The sequence below is a fragment of the Rattus rattus genome, chromosome 10 (assembly GCF_011064425.1).
Source record: "Rattus rattus isolate New Zealand chromosome 10, Rrattus_CSIRO_v1, whole genome shotgun sequence".
Taxonomy (NCBI): Eukaryota; Metazoa; Chordata; class Mammalia; order Rodentia; family Muridae; genus Rattus; species Rattus rattus.
In genome coordinates this window covers 53,149,555-53,169,670 of record NC_046163.1, presented here as the reverse complement: position 1 = coordinate 53,169,670, position 20,116 = coordinate 53,149,555, and the positions used below count along the sequence as shown (strand labels likewise).

General features: G+C 39.6%; 1 protein-coding gene across 1 annotated transcript in view; it reads right to left on the bottom strand.

Annotated features, from left to right (window-relative positions):
• The window catches only part of Fmn2 (formin 2), a 309,451-nt gene that overhangs the window by 229,759 nt on the left and 59,576 nt on the right, over window positions 1-20,116 (bottom strand). Inside the window, 2 exon segments of the mRNA XM_032914755.1 lie at window positions 4,026-4,081; window positions 13,751-13,898. Coding sequence (XP_032770646.1) covers window positions 4,026-4,081; window positions 13,751-13,898 — 204 coding nt within the window.

Genomic DNA, 20,116 nt, shown 5'->3' with positions numbered 1-20,116 from the left:
GGCGGAAAGGTACGAAAGCTAGAGGAACTGGAAACTCGCTTTGAGAATTCATCTCTTAGAAATATCAGCAAAGCTACACTCCTGTAGTCTCACCAACATAGCAGCCTAAACAAGACCCTAGCAAAGACAACACCAATTGACATGTCTATGCGAAGGGGTCATATTGCCTTCTAAAAGGCTTTATGCTTTTTCCCTGTCTCCTCTAAGTGTCTTAGTACACAGCAGATCAGGAGATCTTAACCATGGGGAAGGCATCCTTTCATAAGCAAGGCATTCTCCGTCGTTGCTATTCCAGCCGAATAACTTCCTCGCCTTTGTTTCCTTTCTCCCGTATAGATGTTGCACGACGCGCACTGATTTTACACTAATTCTCAACAGAACAAAGCTGTTAGCTCCAGTGCAGCTCTAAGCCCTCATCCATTTCCTTCTCCACACCCTAAACACTGCTTCTCAGCTTTCAAATCCAATACCCAAGAGCCGGGCCTGGGAGCATACACCTTTAATCATTTGGGAGGCGGCTGTAAATGGATATCTATGGGTTTGGGGCCAGCCTGATCTACATAGTGAGTTGCAGGCTAGACAGTGGTACCCAGTCAGACTCTGTCTCAAAACAAGAAAAACCTGATGAGTATGTCCTACTTTTTCTGATGCTAAAATACCTACACTGATCCCCTTGGAGTGTCCATAAAACAAAAATGATCTTTCCAGAAAAGTTGTGTCTTCCCTGGTACATGGTATGGTAAACATTCTCTCAAGGGCTCCAGCTTTGTGTCTGCATCTCTGCCAGGGAGGATCTGTGCTTCTGCTCTTCTTAACTACCTGCACCTCCTGAGACCCACGATTTAACTGCTAACTTGTTTATTGAGCACCTAAAATGATTGTAAACTCAGTTGGGCCTGAAGGATAACCGTCCCGTGCTTTCTGAATTAGTTCTCCTCGCCTTTAGACCCATTTTTTTTTTTACCAGGATTTTATGGTGGTCATTCATTCATCACTGGTACTGGTTCTAAATACAAACCCTCTGAAGTCATACTTAACAAATATTAACTGGTGGGAACCCAATTTTTAATAGGCTGACATTTTCAACTTTACCAAGTTCTCAAAAATTATAATTTTATTCAAATTGCATATTTATATTGGAAAGCAGTTAAGATGTTTAGGAAAACGTTGCAAAATAAAAATTCTGTTTAGAATTTCAAAAGCAAAAATAACCAATAGGTAAAATTGGGAAGGCGGGGTTCAGTGGTTAAAACAACATGCTCTTCCTTCAGAGGTTGAGAGTTCAGTTCCCAGTACCAACCTCAGGCAGCACACAAGTGCCTGTAACTCTAACTCCAGGAAATCTAATGAACTCTTCTGGTCTCTGTCAATGCCTGCACACATATGGGTGTGCATAGCTATGTGTGCACGCGCGCGCGCGCGCGCGCACACACACACACACACACACACACACACACACGTAGAAATAAATCTTTTAAAACCGAACTGCGTGAGAAACATGCCAGGTAACCAATCTGTAAGTCAAAGCAAGTGTTTTTAGAGAGAATGACTGACGCAGGTTTCTATGCTATAGGGTGTAAAGGGTTTCATCGTTACATTGTAGCTTAAATACCACACTGTATTTCTTAAAGGTGAAATGTTCTATTTTAAAATTGTCTTCTTCCTTAAGCACTGGCATGTAAATCCTCACACTGCAGAAGAGCTTCAGTGGTGGCGTGCTGTTTCTAGGGATGTGGGATGCTTAGGATTGTTAACTATAGGACAAAGTATCACTCAAAATTCTTTCAACAAATTCCATATAGTTTCAGTGGAGAGGACAGGCACCTAAACACACATGAGGAAGGCAACAGAACCCTGGCTAAACAGTCCTGAATATTCCATCTTCTAGCTGCAGAATAATGTAGCAGCACAGGATGGGCTAGCAAAACATTTCTGATCGTCACCCACACACAACTGGCCAGGAGTGGCCCTTTCCTGCTGTCCTGGTAATTTACAGAGGTGCAGAGCTGCCCTCTAGTGGCCAAGATGCAAACTGCAAAGGGTTTCATCCACAAACATGTTAAGTTCCCAGATTAAAATTAATAAATACAATTTAACACATCAAAGCTAGAGTAAAACTTCCAAAGTTAGAGACAAAATTGAAATAATAGACTTCTCTTTCTCTATTATAGACATCTGGCTCGCTTAAAAAGGTATAGTTTAAAAAATAATGAAATAACTTTTACAATGAGCTTCTCCTCTCATTCATCCAGTGTTTTTGCAGTGAGATGGTACAAACTAATTACCTGAGAATGATCCACAGAAACGCAGACCCATCATCGTGGTCTTGTAGCTTTAGGGGAGTTGCTTTTAATGCCTCCAAATATCATTTCATCAGTAAGAAGGAAAACACGGTAGGTATTTTAAAATACTGCTGTAAGGACTACACAGGTCTAAGAATAAATACATAAGTACTCAGCCTGGGTCCTCTGCAAAGAGCAGCAAATGTTCTTAAACGTTCTCGTGCCTGTCTCCGGCTCCAGTGGGAGAGTTTATTTGTTTGCCATTGCTAATTTACTCTTCCATTTTCATCATTTTAGCTGTCTTTCTTTGGTTTACCATAAATGAATTGTTGCAGCTAATTAAATAACCACAGGCTGAGGCCACCATGTATTTCTAGTGTGCCCAGGTCAATACAGGTCTCTCCTCAGAAAGAGACAAAGCAAAAACATACCAGCAAACAGTAAACTAGGAAAGCTATTATGATTCTGTCCTCATTACAGATTTAATTCTGAACAGACAGACAAACGAACAGACAAACAAAGCTCGTCTAGCTGCTATTTTGAAGAAAACCTGGAGATTGTTCAATTCTGAGCTAACCCCATAGCCCCATCTCGCTTCCAGGAGGAGTACAACTTTAATGTAACCATAAACTTATTTTAAAACAGAGCCCCGTCTTCACTTTGAAGATTTCTCAAATGTCAGTAATTCTCAAGTTCAGATCCTATATATAAAGCTACGTATACCAATGCACATTACCCAGAAACCAAGACAGGTTTAGAGGTTGGGTGAGATTCCTTTCCTCTTCCATAGGTCTGATTCTATAGAACAGAATGGGTCTCATTTCTGTTCGCATACAATGTAGACTAGCTATGTTCTCATGCAGTATGAAACCATTCTTAAAAGCATAGTTGGGAATAATTATAAATATATTCAACAATTCCTCATATATCTGAAAAAGTAGCTGCTATCCACAACCAATGCTCTATGAAAGGTTTCTTGTCTGGACATTTTCAGTTATTTATTTCTGTGTGGACGTGAATGATTGCACGCGTGTCAGGGCATGTGTGTGCAGGTATATGCATATGGAGGCCACAAGTCAGCATCAGATGTCTTCCTTAATTATTCTGTTCCCTTTTCTGGTCTCTCATGGAAGCTAAAACTCACCACTTGACTACACCAGTGAGTTTCCAGGCTCTACTTGTCTCTGCTTCCCCAGGACATGGATTACAGATATGAGTGATATCTATAAAGACGGAAGGGTCTAAATGATTCCATCGAATGTCCCATCCTCTGAAGCAACTTACAAGTTGCAAGGGCTCAATAACACAGTCATATCCGACCATGCACAAAGGCCTTTTCCCAACCACAGTGCAATGAAAAGGCGTCTTACTAGATATTAGACAGGCCATGCCAAGATCGTTTTAAAGATTACCCCTGGGATGTGCTCAGACACATCACAGCACAAACATCTCTTGGGGTGGCCTGGAGTTTCACTGCAGACAGCAAATGCTGACACCAGCCTTCTGTTTCGATATAGAATAATATGAATCTGCAAACCTAGTACTTGGTTCTGCTTAAAGGATGAATGGGATTGAAAGATGTAAATAAAAACAAGCATTTGCCTTTGCCTCAGTGGATCCCCCTGTGAGCTAATTCCGGGCAGCCCCGCCATCTGTGCGGATAGAGGGTCAATCACAGCTCTCTCACTGTTCTAAGGTGAAAAACAGAAACGAGGATTTGCCATCCTAATAATGTCCTCTTACCTGCTGGACACCGTTTGAGCATTTTTTCGGGCTTTCCAAAATAGAGGATTGAGGTTCTGGATTGGAAAGGAAGCAGACAGTCAATACCTTAAAGAGCAAAATTTCCCATTTCCTCAGTTAAAAGCTAAGACTCCCACTAGGTATATATCTTTCACAGTATGCAGCAAGAATATTCAGTCTTTTTTTCCCAGTTCGGTTAGCACAATGAGAGAATGTGACTGCTTTTCATAAACACATGACAACCCTTGTGTGGCTGACTATTTTACAAATAGGAGGAACCCTGTGCTCAGTTCTGCATGCCAGTCTTAAGGATTTTTCTCAATTGTTCTTTATCTAACCCCCCCAACGTCCCTACTTAAAGTTTTCAACTGTATTATTCACTTAGTGAAAGTTCATATGCAATAGGATCACCTCAGTCCTGAAGCACAGGATTTTAAAGGCTTTAAATACGGACAAATTCAGTTCTGATTTCAGTGAGAATGACAAATACTGCCACCAAGCGGCAGGAGTAAGAATGGATGCCGAAAAGATTTTTCTGCCTTCAGTCTTCCTAGCCATTTGAGATCCTACAGGGTGACAAATTCATCATACTGGAGATACACTAGGACAAACAAGTCTAGTGATTCAGTTGCTGTTGTTTATGTTGCTGTTTAAGCTGGAGGACAGTACCTTCTAAGTAAGCTTATGTGAAAATTTAGGAATATAGCTCTCATCCATCCTCTGTGTGGTAAGATGGATGCAAGAGTTTGTCTTTTGTCTATTCGGGACAGCTGTACACCCTAGACATTGCAAATGACACAGAGCAGTCGCCGTCCATAAGTGTCATAACTGATGCATGCAACGTTGACACAGAAAAATATTGCACAGAGTTTGAAGAGCATAATGTGTTTGCAGCTGCCCTTAAAGTTTTCTTTGTACCCAGATAAGCATCACAGCCTCATTTCAGGCCCTCTGGCCTTCTGTCATCTGCCTATGATTCTAACCTCTGTACATACCCCACCTTTGCCACTAGATCATTATGCTCTTACCCACATGGTCGTCTTCTAAGATGAAACAAAATCACTCTTCTACCCTTCCATGGGGCCTCCAAGGCCACAGAGGCTGCTGTCTGCAGCTTCCTGGTACCTGCAATGTCACCCTTCCTTGATTGCTTGTTCCCTTCTCTGAACTTAGCTCAGACCTCCCTGTGTACTCTGTTAGAATTGTATCCTCGTGCTGTCCCAGAACTCCCCGATCCCCAGCTCTGTTGTGTTCCACAGGACAGGTCATCACACCCTACATTCCATAGTTCGCCTTTTTGCTATGTATCGTATCTATTACTCAATCTTATCTTCTTGAAGTGAGAAGTTTCCCCAAAGACATGTTTTCAAAGCCTTGAATACACCCCACCACAACATTCACCCCATGGAAGCAGGTACTTTCGTCAGCTGCTTCCTCCTGCTGTGATATAGAACAGAGCTTGCCAACAGCAAGTGCTTAAAATAGTCCAGAGTGAATATAAGAATGAAAACAAATGATGCATTATATCAAGACAAGAAATAGTTACCATTAAAAACAGGTAACCTTGTTAGGGAAGAGTAACATTCCTTAAGAGGTAGCATAGATCAGCCTTCTAGCTAGCTATTTCCTGAACTTCATCTAAGATTGTATCTTTGAAAACAAAACCCAGAAAATAGCCCGAAACAGTTGCTCACCAATGTCTGGGAAGGGGAATGGTGGGGTTAGAATATAAGCAGGTGCCTTTAAAATGTAACCATTGACCCAGACAGTGTTATTTCAACAGGCCAATTAACAGTGGGTATTCTCCTTGTGTTGAACTTGACACCAGAGTCATCTCCATTTGAACAGAGATCTTTCATTTGAAAGCTAATCAACAGTTAATAAAGGAAACCAAAATATGTTTCCATCTTCTGCACTTCCTCTCAAATAGAGACCCACAAACAAGTCCTAGCTTATAAGATACGGAAGAAAGGATCTTTTCTTCTTCTTTCTATTTAAAAGGTACAGTAAGAACAAACAAATCTCCTACATATCCTCCAGGATTTTTTGTTTGTTTGTTTGTTTCCACATTAGAGATGTAGACAAGGATCCCTAACTGCTGCTGCTGCTGCTTCTTCCTCTTCTTCCTCTTCCTCCTCTTCTTCCTCTTCCTCCTCCTCCTCCTCCTCCTCTTCTTCTTCTTCCTCTTCTTCCTCTTCCTCTTCCTCTTCCTCTTCCTCTTCCTCTTCCTCTTCTTCTTCTTCTTCTTCTTCTTCTTCTTCTACTTCTTCTTCTTCTTCTTCTTCTTCTTCTTCTTCTTCTTCTTTTCTCCTACTCCTCCTACTCCTCCTTCTTTTCTTCTTCCTATTCTTCTTCCTCTTCTTCGACTCCTCCTTCTCCTCCTCCCTCTTCTCCCTCTTCTTCTCTCTCTTCTTTCTTCTTCTTCTCCCTCTCCTCCTCCTTCTTCTCCTCCCTCTTCTCCCTCTTCTCCTTCTTCCTCTTCCCTCTCTCCCTCTTTTCCTTCTCCTTAACCTTCTCCCTATCCCTCTCCCACTCCCTCTGCAGTTTTTGACCTGGCAAATTGTCCACAAAAATCAGTCTCCAGGCTCAGGTGGTCAATGCTGATAAGTGAGCTCACCAGAACAATATGACCAGGAAACTGTTTATTAGAATGATCATCAATAGGAAGCTGTGAACCTCTACACTCTGCTTCCCTCCATCTCACTCAGCAGCTGCCTAGATCAGGTTTATCCTCCCTCTATCTGCACCCCCCCCCTTTTTGATCCCTTTTGTCAAAACCACATTAAAACATCAAAGAAAAGATCACATCTCAAAATCACATCCTGTGCAAAATTAGAAGCAAAGTACAAATGAATTAATTCCACTGTAAAATCAAGCAGAAATGAATTAGAATGGCCAAGTGAACAATGTAATATAAATATGGAAAAGAAGGAAAATGCTAGAACAGAAGAGAGAAAAATAAGAGAAAAAAAGGTGCTGGAAGGAAGAAGAGTGAAAACAGTCACAGATAGCACAGGTGCCATTCAGTGAGTGACACATGATACCATGCACAAAGCTAATACCAAGCTTGGGAGAGATCCTCACTCAAGCCCCACTCACTGTGCAGGTGGATTTGAGAAGATAACTTAGTTCAAACCTCTATTTAGTGTCCATAAAACATGACTGCTCCTTATATAATGTGATCACACCTGATATCAGCCTTTCCCTAAATCTAAGACCCAAAGACATTTTTCATAATCGCTTTCAACCAACTCTGAGACTAGTGGGCTCTCCATCAAACATCAGAATAGTTAGAAATGAGTACACTTTGAGGGGACATTCAAAATTGCCACCAGCAGTCCAAAACAAAAAACTACAACAAAACAGAAACAAAATACATCTCCCTAAAAATGAAGTAGATATTCTTAAGAAATTTAACATTCTAAGTAATGTACACAGAGAGAGTTAGAATTCCTTGAATTATATCTGCCTTACTGAAATACATCAGCTTGGTTCAAATCTAGTTAATTTAAGAGACAAATAATTTATTAAATAGAATTTAAATCACATTCATTTTGATTGAAGTCTCATACATGGTAGATGCTTTTTATTCTAATATAGTATTCTCTCCAGGAAAAACGGGGGAGAATTTAACATGTTCGAAGTAGGCTCATCCATATGCTCTTGTTTGATTCTTTGATAGAACTATCCCTCCTTCTTGTCAATTGAAGATATCTTTACTCAGAACCCAGGACACCATCCCCACATCCCTGCCCATGTACATGAGTGCACACAAACACACACACATATGCCCACACATGTACAAATACTCAGAAACACAATCCACCCTTCTGGATTGTGTGACAGGAAGACAGGGGGACAATCACCTCATTCTTAGTACTCCTGCATTAGCTAAATAGTGTAAAGGAATTTGGACAAAACAGAAATGGGCCAACAATACCACATGGCAGTATATCATACAAAATGTGTCTGGAAACATATTTTGTTTTTATTTATGTGTGCATGCATATATCTGGTTTAGTGAATGCCACTGTGTATCTGTGTGTATGAAAGACAGAGAGGGGTGTTGGACACCCTGGTCCTGGAGTTTACAGGTAGTTGTGAGCTGTTGAATACTAAACAGCAAGCACTCATTCTTCACCACTTTGCCATCTCTCCAGATCTTCAAATCCCTCCTTCATGGAGAGCCATAAGAAAGGTATCGTCTATATACTAAAGGCTAGAAGGCATTTGGTTCCCTAAGCAATTGTTGTTCTCAATGTCATCGCTATTGAAAATGACACGTAATTGTTCACGCTTCCCTGTGAAATTAAGGAATACATTTCTGACTACCTTACAATATTGCAGGCTCTTCTCAGAGCTCTTCTGCATCGAGCTAATCTAACCCAGATTCATTTTATTACTTCATCCTAAATTACGTTTCCTTTGATCCATCTCCATTTGTGATCTTTTTGTGCATCTTGGATATTAATAAGCTGTTAAAATGTCTTTTTAAGATACAATTCACTCAGCCAGAAAATAAACACTGTTTGAAGGATTTCTGCAAAATAAGTTTCTATTAGAATTCTCACCCTATACATAAAGAAAAACAGAGGATCACACTCAAACATACATTCACACTCACACACACACAGATTCACATTTACATATAGACATATAGATATGAACGCACATGCGGGCACACACACAGACTTACATATACATACAGATGGACAGACAGACATGAACACACATACACACATGTGGGCAAACACACACACACACACACACACACACTCTTTCTCTCTCTCTCTCTCTCGCAGATACATTTTTGTTTTGTTTTTATATTTCCCCAGCTTTTTCTGTGCCTGGACTGCTTTTTAAATCAGTCCTGTGTTTGCTGTCTTGGCCACTCTCATTGTGGTGGACAACAAAGGACTTGAGTGAAGTGCAGATGTTCAAGTTCATCCTTAAAAGTGCTCATTCCTCTTCTGTCCACTGTGCAGACACACTTTCAGTCTAATTAATTCTGTGATTATCTGTAAATCAATTTAATGACAATCTGGGCATCTGATATTATGTTTTATTATTTTTTCTTTAGTTAGCACACAAAATAGTGGGCTTCATTAAGATAATATATAGATTTACTCTCCTGTACAACCTCACTATTCTTCCTGAAAGAGATCCCCCTCAGGAGTTTCCTGTCTGCACTCCTGCATGCATATGTATACACACACACACACACACACACACACACACACACACACACAGACACACACATGCACGCACACATTCTTCATGAGAAAATATCTGCCTTCCCTTCCCCATTAACCAGTATTGTCCCCCATCAACATTACCTCTTCTTTCAATAAACATTTCTTTCATGTCCCCCATAATGTGTACATTTATCATATACATTAAATGTATGAATGACGACATGCTTGTCTTGAGTCTAGCATTTGCCTTCCGCGATCTACAATCCCTCCATTCACTATGAAGCACATCATTTCATTCTTCTTTATGTACATAAATAAACCGTCATTCTGAATAGATCACATTTTCTCTATTCACTCAACTACTGAGGCTCATCTAGTCTGGCTTCTCAACATGGCTATTGTGAATATCACAGCAGTAGATGTGGATATACACTTATCTCTGAGTTACGCTGACTTTGGCCCACTTTGATGCACACTCTGGGATAGTATAACTAGAACACATGGAAGTTCTGTTTGTAGGGATTTGAGTAGTCTTCACAGTACCATCCACAGTCACGGGCTTTTATTCCTTCACTCTATGGTATATAATGTTTCTATTTTCCCTATAGCTTCACTACTGTTTATGGTTTTCATGAAGTTTGAGCTTTGCCATTCTAATTGGGAAGAAACTGAATAATAGTATAGTTTTCATGTGGATCTCCCTATAGCTGAAGATTTTTTTCATCTATATTTCTTATTTTAAAGGCTGTTAGATTCATTTGCCCATCAACTGACTGGATAGTCTCCTTGACTTTATCTTGTCACCCCTGTTTCTTCTGACTGATCTAGTGATGCATTCTACCATGATCTTTGTTTATTGACTTTTTCACTTCCTACATTTGTTTTGCTTGGTTGGGGATTTTTGTTTGTTCATTTATTGTTGACTGGTCTCAATGTCCTTACTTAATGTCTCAGTCACATTTTTAACCTTCTCTTCTACATTGCAGACATCCTTATCCAGCCCCTAGATTGGTTTCTTATTGTATTCATATGCTCATGTTTATCCTATTTAATTTTGTTGAAATTTTTTTGCAGCTGGGGACCGAACCCAGGGCCTTGCGCTTGCTAGGCAGGCGCTCTACCACTGAGCCAAATCCCCAACCCCAATTTTGTTGATTTTTATGCCTTTTAAGTTTGTTGATTTTTATAAGGAGACCTTTGATTTATTTGTTTAGAATTTCAATTATTTCACATCTTTAGACATAGTAATTAAGGAGGTATATATATTCTGGAAATTTGTTGCCTTGATTTTTTTTGTTAATGCTTCTTAGGTTTCTGTGTCAAATAGCTTTTCCAACTCTACTAATAAAGCTTCCCATCAGCTGCTTTTCCTTCAGGGCTTACTCCCCAGTGCCATTTATATATGGAAAAAGCACACTTCTTTAATAGCTACAACACCAAACCAAAGAGGATCTTTAAATACATTTTAAAATGATAAAAGCTAACCCATATAGCACCTATGACTATAAAGTACAAAATTAGAATAAAGAAAAATATTCCAACAAGCTATAGAGGAAAAATTAAAAGGAATGGGAAGTGGAAATTCAGAGAGACACAAGAAAGGCAAGACATGAGTAGGTTTTCTTCCTCATGGTGCTTCCATCTATCAACAGTACGTGGTCATACCACGCCCTCACTGCTTTTCCACCCAGAATGAATGCTTCTGTGACGTCTCCTGCGCTCTTCACAAGGTCACATTATAGACTGTGTATCTTTCCTTCACAGACAGTAGCAACAGCACAAGAGGGAGAAAGAAAGCGAAAGAATAAATGGAATCTGGCCTTTCACTGTTGAGGAGAGGTTAGAAATGTTAGTGCTTTGGTTAATAGATGGCTGGAGGAAACTTGTTTATAAAAGTGACTATGGAAAAATTGAAGCACATGAGAAAATCTAAGAGCCAAAAGCACAAATCTGAATTAGCTGCTCGTAGGAATTAACACTCATTTTTAAGATGCAGAAGTAAAAGGATCTCCACCCCATCAGAAAAGTTAATGAAATTTAAAAAGAATAAATAAATAGTTGGGCCTGTGAGATTGTTTTGCTCAAAAAGTAAAAGAGCTTTAAAATTGTCACATGTTGCACTTAGCAATTTAAAGTATGATGTCACTAGACAATAGTACATAACTACCGGCTGGGCATAGGTAAGTAGTTTACAACAAATGATAGTCACGCTACTAAAACTCACAAGTGATACAGCACATTCATCTCTAGGGTTTTGTATGACACTAGCTACTCATTCTTACATTTGACTGACAGGAAGTGGGGATGTGGTTTGGCTCCTTGAAAGTGAGAATGTCCTTCGTGTTTTTCCACGTGAACGCACCACAGTAAGAGTCAAAAAGGAACATTAAAATGCTTTTGACGAAACAATGCTCAGTGGTTGGGGTAGAATACAGATCAATTAGACAAACACAGGTTGGTGGTTTAAACTATTTCCTACTCACCTCCATTGTCTTCTTCATGAATGCACATTTTAAAAGGAGAAAAGTCATTGTATTAAAATTACTTGCAAGCTGTCTTAATCTATAAAGAAGCCAATAAGTCATCATCTCCTGATTCTGGCCCCACTGGCATCCTTGTCAAATTAAATTCAGGTGACCACTATCAATTCATTCTCAGCCAAGTGCTCCTCCAGTAACCCAAATGTGAATAGTGCTTCTAAAATACTGCCAAATGTTACAGAAAAATGTTAGCAATGCAGCCAGAAAAGTTGAAAAACACACAGTAAGGGCATTGAAATATTATGCCAACCAAATATGCAAACGAAGGAAGGGATGGAAACCACTGTTTCAAGGGCTCTTTGCCAAGAAAGCTACTTGAAACTATTGCACACACACCTAGGAATTTCAGCCAATGGTAATTTTAGCATAAACACAATCATGCATACTGTGGGATAAAAATCCTTACTTGAGTCCTACCCTTTTTTGAAACTAAAAATATCTATATTCACATGTTGGATTTTCAGCACTGTTATGTCAAAACTCTCTTTTTTCTCTGATGGATTTAATGTGTAAAATTCTGCCTGGCCTCTTGATCAACTACTGTGTGAATGTTGTAATAAACAGTCTTTTGTGAAACAATTTTTTATATTCTCTTGCATATTTGTGCTGTTATTTATTTATTTTTTTGGATTATATGTCAACTAGTGAAGAGTAAGCTGTTTCTCTAAAACACAGAGCTCTTTAAAAAGGACACGTGGAGTTCTGTGTAGTCTCCATTTGGTACACTGTTAGAAAGAATAAATAGCGAAACACATTTGCCTAGAAACAGATAAAAGCAGGAGGTAGAGACTCTGCTTTTATGGACAGATGGACATAAAATGTCCAAATATGGACAGAAGCCTGGCAAACCCTTAACAGGGTCATTATTAGTTTTAAAGGAAACTCCTGAGGAAGATAATAACAGAAAATAACTTCAATGGTGGTTATAACAATGAGACCAAACACTTCCATTGACTCCAACACTCTATCCTTCACTCTAAGACTTTACCTAAGCACATGGATTACTCAAATCTTGTCTTGCAGTGGATGCTGTTCTCATTAACATTTCATAGGTGAGGAAATGAGTTTGGTAACTTGCCTCTATCACAGGCTGATGTAGTGCAGTTTTATATTTTGCCCTTTTACCACAAGCCAAAACTAAGCTTCTATGGCCATCTCTCTTTTTCACTAAGACAGTCCCAAGTGGTTAAGTCTGCAGCTCTGAAACCCACAGTATCACTTGCGAAGATTTGTTGTAAGGAGGGCTGTGAGAAACAATGCTGTTCTATTCAGTCTTCACTTATACATCAGAATATGGGACTTACTACTGGTCAGTTCACCGAGAGAACCTGGATTCTCCTCAGTAATCATCATTCTAGTGAATTTCTCCAAGTAACACCGATTCCAGCCTCAAATAGTCTTCCTAGCCAATAACACAAAATAGTTGAAGACAGCAAAAGAAAGTTAAAGATTTTTTTTTCAGAAAAAGTAGATGACATTGGAATACTGCACAATTATTTTAAAGTGAAATTTAAGAGAATGTACATTCTTATTTTCCTTGCCCAGTTAACTCTATAGGTAAAGGAAAGAAGTTTTTGAAGTACAAAGAAAACTTTAAGCAATGAAGTTCAGAGATAATGGAGAAAAATGTCCCTTTTAGGTTCTTTTAGGCCAAACAGAATGTAGAGCTTCAACCTGGTGGTAGGCGGGGTCTGTAGGCAAAGGCTCTCAAACTTCAGTAAATATAGAAATGACTAGAGAACCCCAGTGTAGCTGATATTCTTCTACATTCTAACCCCAGCAGCTTTGAATAGACCATAAGAACTTCCAGTGTCTCCGGCTTCCCATTGATTTTAATAGGTTACCTATAGGAGCTATGCTAAAAAAATAAATAAATAAATAAAATAAAAATAAAAAAGGACCCGCTGAAGAGTACAGAGTAACAACCCTGCAAATGCTCAATTCCACGCTATATCACATAGTCTTAAGAAGCTGGCTGCCCATATCCTACCTGTGTCTATATCCTTGGGACTGGGCTCTTCATCAGGAAGCTTGGATGGTCGCCACGTGGATGGTTCTCTCCTGGGAAACTGCCCTTCGCTGTAATCCATTGAATGCGTGGGTTGACTAACAGCAGCCCAGGTGTAAAGTTGATCTTGCTATATTTAAAAAGGTATTTAAAGGGAAATGTTATTAATTCGGTCATAAAAAATAAGCAGGTCATATATTACAAAATGTAAAAAGGAAAATACAGAGCTATGTAGATACATCTAAAACATTAAAATAGCATCTTAAAACCTAGGTCTGCCTACTTGGAGGAAGAGATATTACATTGAACTATTAGATGAGAGACTACAGAAGCTGAGTTACACGATGTCCCTGAAAATGCATCTTTAACTCATCAGAATGTGATTTCTCTTTCTCTTTGCTGATTTGCATTTGTCCAACTTTGGTTTTAATTTTTCAGCCATCATTTCTATCACTATTTACCAGACTGGCACTGAACTCCTGTTGTCAAGCCATCCTTCTTAGTCTTTTGATCATTTGAAACTACCAGTATGTATCACCACGCTGAGAAGATGCCCCATTAAGAACTGTTTATACACGTGTGGGAAAGTAAGAGGACAGTCTATACTTGGACATCACAAGGAAAATAGTAGTGGCTTATTTTGGGTCCCAGGTTAGAACTAGAAAGAATGTGGAAAAGTATAAGAACCTGCTAGGAGTAAGATTGCATTTGACTCTTAAGACAAAGGAAGGCTTAGCCAGGTGTGGTCATATACTGTGGGAAAAGTGAGAAGGCTCCTGTGTGTACCCCTTGCCAGGAGACAAACTGGACAGCACCCATGGAGGCTTATAAACACCTCAAAACTAATCATCAGGACTTCAGGACAATGCCAGTCCATGTTCGATGCATGTACCGATACATACATTCATTAGATCCCTTTGTAGCTTTTTCTTTGCTGGGATACACTCACTTCCCTGCCGTATTCTGATCAGCATTGACTAAAGCAAAGCAAAAGACATACAGTAGAAATGAATGCAGACCAAGGGGAAAATATATCACAACCAAGGGATGAGATTATAAAATAAATGAGTTCCTCATGTGTAGATTATCTAGAATTTATATAATACTAGGTTAAGAATCCATAAAGCAATCATATATCAAAATATGCCTTGTGCTCTGCATGGTGCTGCACACCTTTAATTCCAGCATTTGGAGGCAGAAGTAAGAAAAACTCTATTAAAATTCAAGGCCAGCCTGGTCTACTTAGTTCCTGAACACCCAGCGTTACAGGGTGGAAGGAGAAAGCAGACTCTAGCAAGTTACTCTCTGACCACCACACTTAAGGCAAGGCATACAGGTGACCCTAATGCGTGTGCACACACACACACACACACACACACACACACACACACACACACACACACACACCACTAAATAAGAAAATATTTAAAGCATATATTTTTCAAAATGAAAACTCAATAAACTAAAACCCGTGGAACAGAGTAAAAGCTACAACGAGAGCTCTTTATAGCAATGAATGCCTAGAAAAACTTAGAAAGATCTCAGATGAGCAACCTCTCAGTGTGTCTCATGAAACTATAACAACTAAAGCTAGCTCGGTCCAGAATTAGCAAGAAAAGAGTACTAAGAATGTGAGTATGGATATGTAAATGTATATGACAAATATGTAAATATGTATTATATATATATGGTTATACATATAGAATAAATAAATATAAATGTAGAGGACATTGTTTTCAATAGGTAGGATTGGGAACATTGGATAACTCCAAGTAGGTGACATAAATACAGGCTGACGAGCTGGCTGAGTGGGTGAAAGCTTACGCTTATTTCTAAGCATAAGGTCCTGAGTTTGAACCCCAGTAGCTGTATGGCACCAGGGAATTCTAAACAGCGGCACATTGCACTCTGACCTCCGCACTTGTGCCACAGCACAACATGCATGCCCATGTACATACCTAAACATACATACAAAAGTATATACAAAAATTAATATGTAGTTGTCCTTGTGGACAAACCAAGAGCCAAACCAATTAAAAGAAAGAAAACACAAACACAAAACTAGAGCTGAAAGAGGAAACATGGGCATTACAAAGGCTCATTGGATGCTAATCACAATAATCTGCCAAGAAATTGTCCAGCCTAGGAGAAATGCAAATACCGAACCATGCAGGAGTGGATAACCTAAAGTAACCGATGATGGGTATTGGGAATAAACAAGTTTTCCATCAAAGGACAGCCGAGGACCTCATGACTTCAGTGCTGAATTAAATATATCAAATGTTCAGTAAACCACTAAGTTCTCCATAACTCCTACCCTCCTCCAGTAGTCAAAGAAGCAGCCTTATCTTCTAGCTCACGTCACAAATCCAGCAATAGAAAAAAGACAAGGACATCACTGAAAACAATACCACATATTCCAGGATTAAGAAGAACCTGCACACAGAGATGTAGCTCAAAGGAACAGCACTCATGAAGCACATGGAGCAGAATGGTCATCCGTCACTTGAGGTTACTGGTAACAAATAACAGAGTAACATTAGGGATCTAGAAGTGAGGTTGCTCGCTCATTCGGGCACTGAATGCAGGATGAAAAATCTGAGTCAGAAATGCACTCACCCCAAATGTGACCGAGACCTAAAATGTTTTCAAGTAGGTGGACCAGACATGGGAAGAGAGGGATGACAACGACAATGACAAAGACCACAACAATGATGCGATGATGTTGTTATTGTGTGTCCACCTGTATGTCTGTGTGTTTGGCTGGGTGTGTATGTCCATACCCACATGTGTATACATGCATGTCCATCAGAGGGCAATGTCAAGGGCCTTCCTATATTGATTATTTGTTGAGACAGAGTCTCTCCCTAAACCTGAACCTCACTGATTGGGCAGACGCCTCTGGGAAAACACTGTCTCTCCAGGGTTAGAGGTCCACACTGCTCCACTATTTACAAAGCTGCCCGGGATCCAGACTCAGGCCTTCATGCTTAGACAGCAAGCACTACTTACTGACTGCACCACACTCAGAATAGAAATGACTTCCTCACATCACGGTACCTTGATACACTGCACAGGTTTGGTAAACATTGCCAAACACAGTGAGTAGTAATTATACTCATTTACTAGTTATTCTCATCCTATCTTCAAGCAACCCTGATTTGAAGTCTGGGAGTTTTTCCCCCTACAATATTTTGGAAAGAAGTGAAAATAAATCATCGCGGTTCATCCTAGAGTGAAAGCTGATTTCCCATGGCATCGCCAAGAAATCGTTAGCCTAATGACATTTACTACGAAAGTGAAGCCCTTCCCACATACATTTTTAATTTTCAGGAAAAAAAAAACACAAATAGAAACATCTCTTTTCTGCCATATTAACTGTAACCTAAGACTGTAAGTTAAAAATGTGGGTATTCAGTGCAGGCGAATGCCAGGGCGTTGAGGTGGGGGTGGGGGAGGGGGAGGGGGAGCGTCCTCTTAGAAGCAGGGGGAGGGGAAAGGAGGGAAACCTGGAAAGGGGGTAACATTTGAAAGGTAAATACATAAAATATCCAATAAAAATCATTTAAAAATGTGGGTATTGCTTCATAAAATGTTTCATTTTACTGCAGAAACAAAGATGCTGTATCTAATTAGGTCAAGTATATCGTTAGGTCTATCTACTATTTTATAAATTCCTATTATCACTCAAGGAAAAAATTAAATTAGGTTTCTACATATATAGTTAAAACTAAGTTAATTTTAAATATTTCTATTATATTATTCATGAATCTGTGATGCGTGTGCAAAGCTGGGTGTTCACAGTCCTACAAAGGCCAGAAGGAGGTGTGGGATCCGGGGAGCTGAGAGTTACAGGCGTCCATGAACCATCTGAAGGAACCCAATTCAGGCCTTATGGTAAAATAATAAACACTCTTTATTATTAATTATTACTACTACTACTATTATTTTATTTATTTATATGCCAAATGCTGTCTGCCCCCCTCCAGAGAGAGAAGGAATGGCTGACCAGTGATGGGACCAACTTGGACTCCATCCATGGGCAGGCACCAACCCCTGACACTATTACTGCTGCTATGTTATGCTTGCAGACAGGAGACATATGCTCTCAGAGACAAGGCTGTCCTCTGAGAGGCTCTACCCAGCAGCTGACTGAGACAGATGCAGACTCCCATAGCCAAGCACTGGATGGAGGTTGGAGACCCCTATGAAAGAGTTAGAGGAAGGATTGAAGGAAAAATAAGTACTCTTAAGGACTAAGCCATCTCTCCTGATGCCAGATAAATGCATTTCAAAGGGCTGGAGTGGTAGTTCATTCGTAGAATGCTTTTCTAGCAGGCATAAGTCCTGGGCTCCCTACCTAGTACTACAAAAAGAAAAACAAATCTTATTGCATGTATGCACCTTATTTTCCTCATGTGTGTGTGTGTGTGTGTGTGTGTGTGTGTGTGTGTGTGTGTGTATTACTTAGGCAATGAATGTATATATCTATTAACCTAACACACCTCACTGCCTCTATGATTCCCACTAACCAACAGACAGATACATTGTTCTTCAAAATTTGTTTTATCCTTTTGTGTGGCAAATCCTAAAAGACAAGTCCTACTTTGCAAGAGCCTGATGACCACACAATCACTTACATCTCCTCCTGTCCTATCTCTAGTCTTGTAGCTTTGTCCTGATAAACTAAAATCCCTTCCAGGAAACAAAGTTGTTAGCTACTTCAGAGACGCTGTTGTCTGTTTCAGACGCGAACATTGCCGCCTCCCACATCACTGCAGAAACATCTTCCTGACGCAGCATCGTCTCCCTTCTCTTGCCCTCAGGAAATGCAAGATGAGCAACACAGGAAAAACTAAAGAGAAACTGCTCTGCAGGTGCTCACAGCTTTGAACAGGTCATCATTTTTTTCTGTTTCCTAAAATAAATGATTCCAAGTTTAGAAGTGTTTGAAGACAGGTTTTGATACGCCTCACTATTTCATTCTGCATGAGTCTCTTTTCAGACGCACACACACACTTTCCTATCTTTCTTTTTTTATTAGAAGCCCATTTTAGCCATTATTTCAAAGTTAAGGTATCAAACTGGGGTTGATACTCCAGTAAGCAGACAGTCCGTTTTGCTGTTTATTATGTTGTTGATCTTTTCAAAGGACTTTATTTACTTGTATTTGTATATTTATATATGATTGTCTGTGTTTATGTCTGTGCATGTAAGTGCAGTGTCTGCAGAGTTCAGAGAAAGAGGTCAGATCCCCTAGGCTGGAGTTACAGCCAGCTCTGGGCCATCTGACTTTGTGCTGGTAATCAGACTCAGGCTGTCTGCAGGAACAGCGAGCACTCTGAACCACTGAGCCATCAGTCTTTTTAGGCCTATCTTTGAGGGCCTTTTTTTTTAAATGAACTAATTAATTATAAACTGTTAGTTTAAAATATTAAGAATATTAATTATAAAGAATACTTACTGTATAAACTATGCCCATCCAATCTTCCAAACTAGAAACTATGACCACTAATACGCCTATACCTCATACTCTCAGTAAATCACCAAAACATCCATTTGTATGTTAGATATAGCACTAGAATTCACTTTCTATTCATCCCAGTGGCTTTGAACTCTTAAACTGAGTGCCAAGATTTTTCCATGGTCACTACGTTAGTCAGGATTCTCTAGAGTCACAGAACTTGTGGAACTAACCCCCCTCCTCTCTCTCTCTCTCTCTCTCTCTCTCTCTCTCTATATATATATATATATATATATATATATATATATAATGTGTTGTATATTATATATTATATTATATTATATATTATTATATATTAAGAGAATTTATGGGAATGGCTTATAGGTTGCAGTCCAATTAATCCAGCAATGGCTAGATGTGAATCCATTAGCTGCTTCTTCCCACGAGGCTAGGTGTTGGCTGATCTTCAGTATAAGCGGGATTCCCTAAGATGTAGGCTCTGGTGCCAGTGAAGAAATGGATGTGCTGGGAAGGCAAGGACAAGAAGGCAAAAAGCAAAAACCTTCCTTCTTCCATTGTTTTTATATGGGCTTCTAGCAGAAGGTATGGCCCAGATGTGTCTTCCTGCCTCAGGATCTGAATTGAAGGCATGTGCCATCCCTCCTCAAGATCCAGATGAAAAGCCTGTGTCTTTCAGCCTCAAGATCTGGATCGTAGGTGTGCCCTCCATTTCTGGATTGTAGTTCATTCCAGATATAGTCAAGTTGACAACCAAGAATAGGTAACACAAATCCACTCCTTTTCAACTTGATCCACAATCATGCCTAATTTCCAAGTGAAAATAATAACCAGGTCATTATAAAATATGATAAATTATAAAATGT